The sequence below is a fragment of the Strigops habroptila genome (assembly GCF_004027225.2).
Source record: "Strigops habroptila isolate Jane chromosome 13 unlocalized genomic scaffold, bStrHab1.2.pri S16, whole genome shotgun sequence".
Lineage (NCBI taxonomy): Eukaryota > Metazoa > Chordata > Aves > Psittaciformes > Psittacidae > Strigops > Strigops habroptila.
The window spans coordinates 10,490,575-10,504,515 of NW_022651054.1; the positions used below are offsets into that span (position 1 = coordinate 10,490,575).

The 13,941-nt window shown below is 44.3% G+C and overlaps 1 protein-coding gene across 3 annotated transcripts in view; it reads left to right on the forward strand.

Moving 5' to 3' along the window:
• Positions 1 to 13,941, forward strand: part of AATF (apoptosis antagonizing transcription factor) — a 50,232-nt gene that overhangs the window by 25,286 nt on the left and 11,005 nt on the right. For 2 of the 3 annotated variants that reach the window (XM_030472175.1, XM_030472176.1), the window contains exons 9-11: positions 4,030 to 4,097; positions 5,563 to 5,643; positions 8,848 to 8,919. The exons of the other annotated variant lie outside the window; for it this stretch is intronic. In XM_030472175.1, the coding sequence (XP_030328035.1) occupies positions 4,030 to 4,097; positions 5,563 to 5,643; positions 8,848 to 8,919 (221 nt within the window). The remainder of the gene's footprint in view (positions 1 to 4,029; positions 4,098 to 5,562; positions 5,644 to 8,847; positions 8,920 to 13,941) is intronic. 3 annotated transcript variants of the gene reach the window in all.

Consider the following 13,941-nt stretch of genomic DNA (forward strand, 5'->3'; position numbering starts at 1 on the left):
TATATTCCTAAGCTTTGTAAACTCGACTGTTTCTGTGATATACTAGAGATGAACTTTTGTGAGGTATTAATTTGAATTTATCTGTGAGGTCTAAGAAGAGGGAGCCTTTTGTCACGAGGCTTATTTCAGCTATATTTAGCTCTTAACTGGAAATTCTTAGGGGTCTGCAAATCAGAAAGGTCAGCAACTGTAGTATTAGAAACGCTGATAGATAGTGCATGAAAATGAGACCTAACCTCTAAGATGAAAATTGACCTCTACAATGAGAAATGAATCTCTATTACCCTTGAACAACACCCCGATGGCATTTCTAAATCCCTCTAATTTTGTACAATGTACTTTGTTTGCATCTCTTTAACCAGCACAGAGAGGGAGTCCTTTTAAGGTGAATTCTGTAGAAATGTACCCATCATGGGCTCCAGTGTCAATTTTAATAGTGCCTTTGGTGTCAGCAGAGGTGGGTGAGCAATAACCACTGCTGGAGCTCTCACCTTTGGACATGTTCTGTGGGAGCTCTGCCTTGCTCTTTGCTAGTGGTGCAGATTTTAAGCTCTTTCACATGCTCAGGACACAGGAGGCAGAGTCAGTTCCCACCTGCTCCTGGCCCTCCTCGAACATGGCTTGTGGTCCTTGGCAAACCTCATGATCTCTGTGTGATTTCCTTTGCTCATGTGGTTGGTAGCCCCTGGTTTTAGAGTCTGCTTGGGTTGGGTTTAACAGCAAAGCTTTGTTGAGTTCAGAAGCACGCACACAGGAGTGCTCTTGGCATCGGCGCCTCATTCCAAAGACAAATCAACTCATTAGCAACTTTCTTCTGCTGCTTACCACTGTCCATTGTCTGCTCTGCACATAGTTTGTCCTCCTGGTTCCAGCTTTTGGTAGGAGCAGCTTGGGGTTGAGCTGCAGGCTGCTGGACGTGGTTGCACTTCATTGCAGTAGGCAGTTGTGTTTGCTTACATGGGAGACTGAGCTCGAGGCTTTTGAAGTGCAGGGAAGATGTGAAGAGGTGAAGGGGAGAAAGCAAAAAAGGATACGTTTCAAATCAAAGCCTTTTGATGCTGGAATTGCCTAACTCAAACTCTTGTCTTCACACATCAGGGCTTAATGCTGATAGTGATTTACTTACACTTCCTAGTTAATAATTAGACATTGGGAGACACCATATATCACTCCTAATGGAATATATGGGGTCTGATGAGAGTTTTCCGTTTTGACTAATAAATTTTAACCAGAATCGCCAAGCTTAATGAAATATTACCACTTCGGAAGGGTTTTAAGTCTTGTGCTGTGAAAACAGTGTTGCTTTATTCAGTAAATGAATTTATCATTCCCTCTGTATCCTGAGCCCGAGCTGGCTCTGGAGCACCGGCTGAATGCAAGACTCTGAACTAGAAAGTGGAAAAACTAATCAAATCCTTAAAGACCAAAGGCAGTGAGGCAGGTCTAGACTGACTTTTTCAGTGGTAGCCTCTGGCTACATCCACTTTTATTTTAGTAACCATTGTTAGCATGATTTATAACTTTAGCTTTAAGCCATACGCTATTTAGATGTAATAAGATGCTTCGCAGCTTTTATTTCTGTTTCCTAATTTCCCTCTTGTTCCTGCTTTGTTTCACTTCCCCCTCCTCTTCGTCTCCCTCTCCTCACCCCAGCAGTGTCCCCAGTCCTGCAGTTGATGCTGTGCTGAAGGAACACGTCGCTGTCAGCACCAAGGTCAACCAAAATGCCTCAACTAATGGCTGATGGGCTGGTGGCCTGGTTAGGGCAGAGGAGACCACTGTGTGCAGGGTTTAGTCTCCTACTGCTGCACAGATCTTTTCCCTGCTATTTCTGTGCATGGAGAAGAGGATATGCCCCTCAGCAAATAGAGATCCCTGCTAAGCAGCACACAGTTCAACTCCATGGCCTTCAGAGCAATTCATGGAAACACTGCCATGCCAAAAGGAGAGTGATCCTGTCCAACAGGATCCTGCCCCCTTCCCAGGTACAGCATGAGGAACCTGCTCTAAAAATGCATCTTGTTCTAACCAGCGTGGCTGTAGCTGTAAGATCATTGAAGCACTCCTTAGTCTACCTATCTGTGGGTTTGGTGGGTCCAAGTCCTGCTGAAATGCCTTGCTGCTTCATTCTCTAAGAGTGTAGGATGTCTGTGCACTGTTGTCTCATGCCTTAGCCTCTGCTGTTACTACTCAGTGGGTTTTGCTGTGCATTGTGCCAAGGAAGCAAGATAAGAGGGGACGGTAAACACACCGTATTGCTGGTACAGGAAGAAACCACTAAACCCCTGCTGCACCATTTCTTGCTGCTGTTAAAACCCTCCCTCCCACCTTGCTTTTGACAGAATATTGACTAGGAACCAAGATCCCATTTCTGCTTAGCCTTAAGGGCAGCTGTTTACAGAGTGGCGGTGTTACACAGGTTTACTGTGTCGTATGTCTGTGTAACACTGGATTTGGATCTTGTATTTAGCTGCCAGAAGTGACTGTGATGAAGTGGGAGAGATAAACTGATAGATTGTGTGCCAGAAAGATGTTGGGAATCAATCAGATAAACAGGGCAGAGAAGTAGCTTGCTGTTTTCTAGTGATAATAAACCACTGGCTTCTCTTCCTGGAATGTTTAAATGTAATTGCTGCAGTCAGAATCTCCAAAAATAAGCAAATAGAAAAAAAGTCATGGCAGGTTTTTAATTATGCTTGAACCCCTCTTTTTTTGGTAATATGATGTATGCCATGAAGGAGAGGAAAGATGTGGACAGGTACAAATATAGTCTTCTACAATGATACCCGTCTACCTTTATGGCATTTTTCTTTTGTGGGGCGCAGGTCTTTTCCTTCCCTTACTCCAATAGTACTTAAGTGATCAGAAACCACAGGAGTCAGTGAGTTTCTCGTGCAGCATTGTGCCTGGGACAGCTTTTGGCCTCAGCTGTGCTCAGTGGGGCAGCATAGGGTGGAGGAAAAGCACTTGTCATCCTTTCTTCTCTAGCATCTCTGTGGAATTGCCTGGACTCTGGTTTGCAGGATGGTCTGGTTTGGGTTCTGAGCTGCGGCAGTAACTTTACTCGTCAGTGAAATGTCAGCCTTGAGAAAGCAAGTCTGTGCCTCTTGGTTTTGGAGGGTTTATTTCTGTTCTCTGTGTTAATATGTTGGCTGATACCCAAGGCACAAGCACGTACAATTTACAGTGAGTGGTGATAAACATATAGCACCGGTCAAGTATCCAGAAAGACCATTCACGATATTCTTTGGCTGCAGGAAGCAAAAAATACAAACCCCAACCCTCAGGACATGAAAAGAAATAGAAGAGTCTGCTTGAGTGTTCCTGCTCCAGCTATAAAAGTTATTTTGCTGTGCTGTTCCTTGGAGCGAGCATTGCTGCCCAGCAATGCTTGACTTCTGTCTGGTGAAGTGTTTCAGTTCCCCACTGCCCGCCCCACTCAGAGTGTGGGGTGAGACCTGTGGGGCAGAGGTCTTACTGCAGATCTGCCTGCCTTACATCTCTTGCCCATGGGAGTTGTGTACACAACAGGCTGTGAACTTTCAGGCCTTTTTTATCCTTCCAAAGCCCGAGGAACAGTACCAGCCTTGAAAACACAAGCTGAGGCTCAGCTGCTCACACACCCCCAAGCTTGTCACCCGTTTGCCCTCTGTGGGATTGTGCGCTTTGCTCTGGGCTCCTGGGACCAGCAGTTACCTAATGGCTGGCACATCTGACAGCCCCAGGGGAGGCTTTGCAGTGCCCCCAGGGATTCCACTCTATACTTCTCCTATATCCATCTGAAATTATATGCAGAAACTCTTTGTAGTGGCCTTTGGTGTTATGCTCCAGTCATATATTCTATGGGGACCTTTTTGGACAAGGAGATGATCTACAGTTACCTAAACTTTTAGCATCGCCATCGCCTTTTTCATCCAGAGGAGATGTTTCAAGAAATGAGGAATACAGGTCTTTTGAGAAACCTGTGAGCCTGTTTGCATTAACATGTCTTTTCTGTGCTTTTCAATGGGATTGTTATCTTTCTTCTAGCTCCTTCGAGAATTTATAGAACGTAAAACCACTTCACTAGACCCCAATGACCAGGTAGCAATGGGCAGGTAAGTAGCAAGTTGTCTGTAACATCAGTAGCTTCACCTCAGCACTTCATTCCAGTCCAGAACTATTTGTGGGTTTCTAGTGCCATTCATCGTACAGGGTCAAATTTTGAATGACTGCAGAAAGCATCATCTGGATATAAGAAATTGCATAACGAATAATTAAACCAGTATGGCATCAGTCAGGAAAGTCATCCTCTGTAACAGATTCCTTAGTTACGGATCACACTGACTTCAAGTTTGCCAGCCTTTGAGCTGTGCCCTCGTTTCTCTGTGATCCCCTGAAGATACTTCCAGTTGTAAAAGGCTCGTTCCAGACGTTGGGTATTTCTGCCTCTCAGTGGTTCATGCAGCACAAATGGGATCCATAGAGGGGTGTCTTAACCGACCCTAGCAATGGGGAACTAGACAAAGCGACTGCCTGCTGCTGAAATTGGGCCTGTTCTCTTTATGAGCTCTGACTTGTCGTTGGTTTAGAGGAGCAAACCTTCTGTCATGAGCTCAGTTAAAGCAATTCCTGTGTATGCTCTCTCCCTGCTGTAAGATACTATCCAATTAAAACAGTAGCAGGGAATGTTTCCTGCATGCAGAAGTAAAATACAATTCCATGCAGGGAAGCTCTTATTTCTCTGTTTAATTCTGTAGTTAGAAAAGAAAGAATCTTCCAAATACCATTTAATGAACAGGGTACACTTAAATAGCCATGGGCTTTAATTTAGAGAAGTAGAAAAGCAGAGGAAGGCTGGAATAGGGCTCTCCACTGCAAAAGTGCTATGGGGTATCTGTATGGGGAGGGGAAGAAAATGCATTAGGAAATTTTGTGATGGTGAAATAACTTTTATCCTTGTAAAATATAACCCAAATTTTAGTGCAGTGTGTCAAATTTATTTTGGGTATGTCTGGAATATTATGGAAAGCTCTTCACTATAATTTAACATGATATAGACAAAATTACATTTAAGTGGTGATTACATTGTACATTTATCTGACTTTACAATAAAATAGATTACAGTAATTAAGATTATATTAAGATTGCAGTAATTGGATTTTGCTAGATTTTTTCCCCTGATGTCGAGTTTTCATTGTATAAATCAGGTAAAATGACGCTCGTTCCTGTAAAGAAATATTTATAACTGGTAGAAGTTTGTCCCTGCTGAAAACTTCTTTGATTTGATGAAGTTCTGTCTGAGAAGTTGGAGCTTCCCTTCTCCATACAGCCAGGGATCAGACAGCACTTTCTCAGAGTGTTTATTGCCTTGTTTTGGCATGTTGTTTAAATGCCCTGTCCATGGAGTGAAGCAGCTTCACAGGCATTTGGAATTTCACACTTGTTTTCCTGAGGTTCTGATCTCCTTCACTTGTGTAAATGCAATAGGCAGCAGGGCTGGGAAGAGCTTCAGACCCCAGGGTACCTAATGCTCATTTTCCTCGTGGCTCTTCAGCTGTGTAACTGTTTGGCATTCCCCAGGCAGTGGCTGGCCATCCAGAAGTTACGAAGCAAAATAAAGAAGAAAGTGGACAGAAAAGCCAGTAAAGGAAGGAGGATCAGGTGAGTGCCAGCTTCTGCAAGGAAACAGGAGTTCTGATCTTGCCAAATGAAGTCTGGCTGCACCAGGTTGGCTCTGGGGTGCACTGGGAGGCTTATTTGTGCCTTTTAGGGCAAGGTGTTCTTTGAGCCTAGAATAAGGGCTTGGTGGGATGCATCTTGTGAGCATTGCCCAGATTAGTCTTGGCAAGAGTGTTCATTGGTCTCAGAAAGCACTGAATAGAGGTGTTCAAATGTCCTCAAGTGATATGGGGCCGTAATTCCCCGTGAAAGCCAATAAACACCTCTTGTGCAATATATATTTAGCTGACTGAAATGTGGATAGCAGCTGTAGGGGAAGATGTATAGAAACACCTTGGTGAGGTAGATGCCTATTTCCCACTGTCTGTCAGTTGGAATTTGGTGACTAATTTCTCTTTAATGTCTAAGCCACATCACAGCTTGCTTTAGCTTCAGCTTGTTTCACATCCTGACTCCCGGATCACTAATTCGGGTTGAACTCTCCCGTTGTGTTTCCAATGGAAGAATCTTCCATGTGATAGGGCGGGAAGGGTAGCAGCCTGGAGAGGATAGGTTGGTTTTTTCCCTCTCTTTGCAGAGCAGATACATTAGTCTCCCTGAGTTTAGCATGACTGCATGATTTGTGGTGGAGGAGGTGGCTGTGGCAGGGAGGCAGCAGAAAAGCTGCACCGCTTCCTGCAAAACCCGCAACATTAACCATCCTTTTGTGAGTAAACTATAAATCCTGAGTTTAGATGGCATCTGATAGAAAGTCAGTGGAGTCAGTCTGGGTCAGGCCTGGCATAGCAATTTTTAAGATAGATGTCATAAGATAATTTATTGAAAGAGGGAAGAGCTACTTTGTTGGCCTGAAAAGCCTATAATTATTGACTATCAATATTCTTTTCTGTCAGCATCACACATAATTGGATATATTCATGATTCAGTCAAAACTACTGACAACATCACACAACTGAGTCAGACTCGTAAACCTCCAGGAATAATGGGGAAGTCTCTCATTGTGTGCAATCTGTGTGCTTCAGCATTCCTGAGAGATCAGCTATCTCGCCAAGTCAATTGCCTCTTAGATCTTAGGTGCCTTTTTTTTTTGCTGCTTTAAATAAAAGTTGCACTGACCCTGCAGGGAAAATATCAATAACAGAAGAAAGTGCCATTGTCTGTGCTTAGGATTAACATGCAGTTAAGCTCCAGCATCTCCTCAGAATAGTCCACTAGAGCCTAAAGTTGGTTCTTCCACTGAGAGACTCTGTGTGTCACCCCAAGCAGATCACTTCTCCTCTGTTCTTCTTTTTCCTTCACTAAAATTGGGGTAGCAGTGCTTAGATTTGTTTTCATGAAGGACTTGGAGATCCTGGAGAGTAAAGTATTTAATACTAAGTTTCCTCTGTCTCCATAATTCTTCCTTTTTAGCAGTCCTTTAGCAAACCTTCAATATTAGAGCATGTTTGGATGAAATGTGCTAATTTATTAGGGTCTGAGGATCTTCAAGTGCTTTTAAAAGCAGTCAGTCCTTCCACTTGATGTGAGTAACTGTCCGCTCCATGGACAGGGAAACTGGGGCATGAAGAGGGGCAGTGAGATCATCCAAAAACTCCAGTTGAGCTTAAGCAACCCAGTGCCTGGGACTCTGCTATCCCTCACTAGGACTCACCTTTTCTTGCAGTAGACATGGAGGAGTGCTGTGTGCACACTATTTTTCATGTCAGTGATTCCTGGTACTGTGTTGCTGCACATGGGATGTCTTCCTGTGAATGAAATTAAATAGTTTATATCTGCTTGACTGGGATTTGTAAAGTGCTGATTTAAAAAACTGTGCCATTAATGAGTTCTGGGCAGACAGACTCATGGCAGAGAATTCATCTGAACTGCCAAGTCGCTTTGCCACTCTGCTGTCCCTATATAAGCTTTGATCTGTATGAGTCCATAATTTGATCATGTCTCATAAGCAAAACTATTTAATAGTCCAGCCTGTTGACCAGGGGTTTGTTGCAGAACTGGCCCTGCACAGCTACAGCTGTCCCCTGACTCCATCTTCACAGTTAGACCAGGGCAATTCTCTCCATTACCAGTGACAAAGACCTGATTGTGCAGAGAAGCCCTTGTGTAAGGGTGAGCGTGTGCTGTGCCTGAAGAGCCATTCTGAAATAGTCTTGTGAGCTAAAAGTCCCCTCGAGGGAATGTTCCTGCATAAGCAAACAGAAGGGAGTGCAGAGGTGGCAGAGTGGAAAGGTGATTCTGGGCAAATGCTTGTGAATCCTTTTGCCTGCTATTTGTCAAGCTCTAAAAATAGCAGCAGCTTGGATAAAACATTTCAGACCTAGGTGGGCAGCATCTGGTTTGGAATCTCCTGCCCTTATACCCTAGGGCTTAAAGCTACCTTTTCACTCTGAGTTTTCAGTCCTCTGTTAAATTTTATGCCAAGTCCTTGAATGTAAGTCATGAAATCCACTGCAGGTTCCCAGCCCAGTATGGAGAGCAGGAAGGGGAGCCAGTATCTGAAGGTGCAGTACAGCTTGCAGAAATACTTTGGTGGGTCAGAAGCTGAGACAGATACAGCACTGTCTCACATCTCGTCTTTGCACAGGTCTTTTTCCTGTCTCCTTTGCTTGTTTTTACATGCTCCATTAGTAAGTTATTCAGGGTAAGATTTTCCAGCTACGGGTATGGCTCGCAGAGTGGGCTTTTGATATCCTTTAGGGCCCTAGATACAACAGAGCAAGGAAAAAAGTAATAGCAGATGGATGCTCGAGAAGGTCTGATGCTCTGGCACTTCTGCTGCCTGCAGTGGGCTCTTTGGGCACAAACTCCAGAAGGTGATTAAGATGCCAGCTGAAGGGAAGGCTGAAAATGAGTTCTTGTTTCTCTGTCTCTGAGTTTTCAGAGTTGTCTGTCTGGGAGCCTGATTAGGTACTTGCACACAATTAATGGGTGCTGTCTGTCCTCTTTCTAGCTGTGATAAAAAAGGATTTGCTTGCTATTCAGTTCATTGTATCATCTGATTATTCTTGTGTCCATGTTATAAGAAAGGAGGAGGGAAGGGAGGGGGAATTGCTAGCTACAACTACTGACTCATTAGGTATCAGCGACCAGGAAAGCCAGGGCTGGTATGTTTCTATTGAAGCAGCAACATTTCCTTTTCGTTAATAGTTACTAATGTGCTGCCTGCTTATTTCCTGCACTATTCAGGTATCATGTCCATAGCAAGCTGGTGAGCTTCATGGCACCTATTGACCACTGTACAATGAATGATGATGCCAGGTGAGTAATAGATTAATTATGTTTCTCAAATGGCTTCATGACAGCATGATATTGACCTGTTCTTCAGTCTGTCGCCCCTCCATTTCTTCTTATCAGTTAACCATTTGTCACTGGCATCATAGCCTGGGTGTCTTGGTCACATCTGCCCAGGCATTCTGGCTGAGCTTTCACTCTGTAATTACTGTGACACCAAACAAGAACTTTCCATACATCTCAGCACCTACAATTTGATTCCTGATTTAAAACTCCTCTGATTTTGAAGTCTCATTTTAGGCAATTATTTAGGACATAGACAACTAGATTATACGATACCTTCAGGTATAACCAAAACTTACAGAGAACTTGTCTTTTAACAGAAATGGCAACTGGTTTAGATGTGTTTAGTATGCATTTCAGTAGATCAGTTAATAACTGGAATAGTTCAGTCAAGATCCACTCAAGACCTAAATGTTGCTTGTGTTTTGTCTATTTAAACAGCAAGGAATTTTATTGGAAGACTGTAATGTTTTAATGTGCTCATTAGTAAAGCAAATATCAATGAAGCTTTGTGCATAGTAACTGTATAGCTTTTCTGCATCTACACCCATATTTCTTTGGTATTACATTTTTAAGCTAAAGCTGGAAGTGCTGAGCTTTTTCTGGGAAGGAGGTGGGCTAATTTTTCCAGTGAATGGATGTAGAAGGCTTGAGAAACATCTTTCCCCTGGGTTGTGGAACATGTTTGTGCTTTGTGAGAGAGAGAGATGTCATCTGTCTGTTTGTGAAATAGCAACCACATACCTGCTGTTCTTAGGCTGTTGCCTTTTGGGGTATTGCACGGGCTTCTGGATGAGAGCTCTCCAGTAAGCTGGCACTGGGATGTTTTATGTTCATAATACAACCTGTGCTGTTTCATCATGAATCTTTCTTGTAGTTCTTTACTCTTTATTTCTTTTTTTCAAGTGAGAAAACTGCTCTGATTCCTGAATTAGTGTCTAAATCCTCTTGCCTTGAAAATAAATGTGGAGCATGTGTAGGGTGAAAGCTATGCCTCCAGCCATTTAAAGTGGGCAGTTCTTCCACTCCCTTATCTGGATTATAGGAATTGAAGGACACAAGTGCCTCGGGCAATATGAGATTAGACACACACTTTTGTCTGTTTGGCAAGTAAATCAAGTGTATTTTTGTTTCTCATACTCAGGGCCTGAGCTAGGCCCAGTGCCTCCCAGTTGGCCAGGGCCTCCTTACCTGTATGGAGTTGGTGTCTTAGCTGTTTTGGATAGCCCCAAGTCAAAGATAGGGCAGGACAGACACACATTCCTAGTAGAGTCATGTAGGAATGGTTCTGGGATGTGCTGCTCGTTCCCCACATCTTTTTGTCTGAGGGTAATTAGCAGGTGGCATATGCGTGTCTGCTGGAAGAACCAGTTCAGACCATATTCATTCATTATATACATAACTCTGATATTTCTCTATCTTACTATTATGTCCAGTTGGGTGGTTACTACTCATGCTTTGAGAATTTTGAATGAGTTGAGGGTGTCTGTCGTTGTGTACGCTATATATTGTGTAGCTACAGGTTAGGCAGGCAGCTCTGTCCTCAGAATGAAGGCACACTTAGCTTGTAATTGGGTGTGCATGGGGGGGAGGAAGGTGAAAAAACCCCAGTGAGACTGATCCTAATAACGTAGGAGTTACACCATGTTTGCTGTCCCTAGAGGTGACATTGCCTCCTCCTTCACAGTCCACTGCGTTCACTTGTGTTCCAAAACCTGCATAGAAAATGCATTCTGTAAGCCAGAATCCTCCAGCAAACGTGAAGCGCATCGAAGCAGCTGGGACGGTGGAGTTGTTGTGCACAACAGCCTCCTTGGGCCTCAGCTACACTTCATCTGCCTGCCATCTTCATAACCCTTATCTTAACTCCTCTCAGGAGGCACCTTGAGTCCACCACGAACCGCACGAAGCCTGCCTGACCCTCAGAAGCTATTACAGCTAATAGGATGCCATCTACGTTCTGCTGTGTTGACACAGTTATCATTGTGGTAGGGACAGAGTGGTTGACATTTGGTTTACTGAAAATGTCTCCTGGGGGTTCTCTCCACGTCGAGCGGGTTATTACAGCGCTTGCATGCTTTACGGAGTCTTTGGTGGCAGCAGCTGCTGCTGCTTATTGTCTGACTGCAGGAGCTTAGTTCTTACATTAAGTTTATTAGTCACTTTGGAGGCCCGCCATACTTCCTCTTAATGGCATTTCAGTTGCTCATCTCCTGATGCTGATTTATCCATCTCGAGTGAGACTGTCAGTTGATGTGTTCTCACGCTAGCGAGTGTGCCTGAGGGTCACATCCTGTGGGCAGCTGTGTCCCCTTCTGCCAAGATCAGGTTTTCAAGCAAACCCTGGACCTGGATGGGGCAATGCTGGAATCAAGTGGGCAGGTTCTATTCCTAGTTCTGCCAGTGGCTTCGTGGATGACCTTGAGCAGGTCTCTTTGTGTTTCTGGGGCTCTAATTCCTCTTCTGTGCAACAGAGCTCTGCTGTTGAGAAGTGCCTGTAAAAAACAGTGGTTTAATAATAGTAGTATTTAATTTTGTAAGCTGTGTAGGAAAGCTTTAGTTTCAGATACACAAATAGAAGCCTAAGCTTCCCTCACTGTGTGCCCAAGCACCTGCTGCTTACCTGTAACGCAAAGAACATGCCTCATCTTTGCTATTGCAGGCATTACAGTCTTCCTTATGCAGTTTCTCTGCAGCTTCCTCCCTACATGATGTGTTTTACCATGTTCAATCCTAATACTGAGCTTAAATTTCCCTCTGCTGTAGTTCAGGCCTGCCTCCTCTTTGCAGCAGCCCTTCCACATTTGGGTGGGCATTCTTGCTCTGCACAGCGAAAACCTGGGCATTACTTAGCTTTAGCTTCCTTCCTTTCCTCCCTACTTTACACCATTTGTATTTGCATCCAGATATAAAACATATTCAAAATCCTGGAGTGGCCGGTGTCTGAAAATGAAGCCTCTATAGGTGTTTTGGTTCAACTCTCCCAAAACGAAGATACTTGCAGCTATCAGTCATTTTTTAAATCATAGCCACTCTCTAGGGGTCACTTCACATCCCTGTTTAAAATGTCTCTGCACTTGCCATGGGCCATAATACCTCTGTAGCAGCACACAGTGTATGGACAAGGCAAGAAGCATTCAACATCTGCTTTAAACTGCAGGTGAATTAAAAGAAAGGATGAGGCCTGTACGCATGAGAGGGAGGCAGTAATGAGAACAGCTTTCCTTTGTCACAGAAGAAGGTAATTTTATTGTTTGCAAGTGTGAATTACTAGGTTGAAAATGCAGGTATACACTTCACAGGGATGTGATCACACTCGGAGCCATTTGCTTGCTTTTTCTGGTCAGGCACTGTAAAGGCATGACCCCAAAATACATACACATCTGAACAACAGGATGCTCTGTGTTGTGGTGTGAGAAGTTTTAGTGTGTTGCTGAGCTGTATGTATAAAAAGGTTGTAGGAACAGAGGTGGCAGAACATTCCCCTTGAGTCCTACCTGTGGCTACAGTGGCAGGTAGATGCCTGGGAAGTGCCAGTGCAGATGTGGGTGGCAGAAGCTGTGGGGCTGGTGTAGGGTGGTGCAGTTCTGGTTCTTCCTTGGCTGTGCCAAGTCCTCACACCTCCTGGTGAACTGCACAAGCCCTTTGTCACTGGGGCAAAAGAGTCTGTGTATCACTGTAATACTTGACTGGTTTCTGTGTATTTAATCTGCTAATGCAACCTCGAAATATGTTTGAGGCCTGATTCTTCTGTATACTGAAGCCATTTTACACTACTCTGGCTGTGCAAAGAGTCCTTAAAGTGGTGCAATGAACCACCAGCACTCACCTGAAGCTCGCTGTGTGGTGGTGTCACAGATGTGGGATACCCAGGATCTGGCACATCAAGTTTATCACTTCCCACTGCCACTGGCTGGGGAAACAAAGAGCAGGTATGTGTGAGGAGAAGCAGCCTGAGCACTGCCTGGAGAGCAGGATGAACAGTCACTCCAGAACTGTTTTACAGCCTGAATTTGAGAAAGGAAACGTACAAGTATAATAACTGCCTTTGTCAACATCACTGCCACGTTCTTTCTTATTCTTGCTGCTGGTTGGAATAATAGCATTCATGCAGGCAATTAATCTTCCACTTGCGAGTTTTTCATGCACCCTACACATGGGCATGGCTGTTTAACCTTGTGCTCACATATATTATGTTGTAATGTGTGGGACACTGGTGGCCTCGAGCCCTCCTCTGTTTTAACCCCTCTTTGGTAGTATTTTAAAACACGTACTGGAAAGTGATTTTTGTGGTTATTTCGGGGTATATGTTTGTAGACTTAAATACATTTGTTGTGCTCTTGGGCCAAGGTTTTTGTAATTGGTCCAAGGTCATTGCTATGTAAATGGACCTGCCCTAACACAAGGAACCTGAAGGCAAAAGCTTGAGTGTAAGTGCACTGTGGTGATTGTCCGGAGGAGACGGTTGGTGTCTTGGGCAGGAATTACCCAGGATTAGAACAGGGTTGATCTCTCTCTGATAGTGATTTCCCCTGGGTTTGAGGGTGGCATCATGTGGGTGGCTTCCCTTGAAATCCTTTTTTCCCATCTTCATGACCTGTGGTGCTTCGCTGGTGCCATTGCTCCAGGATCTGGTATAGGGTAATCTTTAACACCATCATCCTTCAGTACCACCACGGGCAACAGAGTTGGGAAGATTCCAGCCTTCTCTGGTTTACACTTTGGGAAATGAAGCACAGATCAATCATAGCCCATCTCTCCAAAGGCATTTGGGCCCAGAAATCCATGAGTCAAGAGCCTCAGTGACTTGCCAGAGGTGACACAGCAGGTCTGGGCTAGAGCTGTAGTTGAACCCAGTCTTCCCTCAGTTGCCTTCAGCTGGCCCAGCTCCGAACAGCCTATGTTTTTAAGAGATCAGACATGTGCACTCACAGCTGCTGTGCTGGATGGATGTATTTCTTTGGGCAAACTGAGGGTAGAGATTGC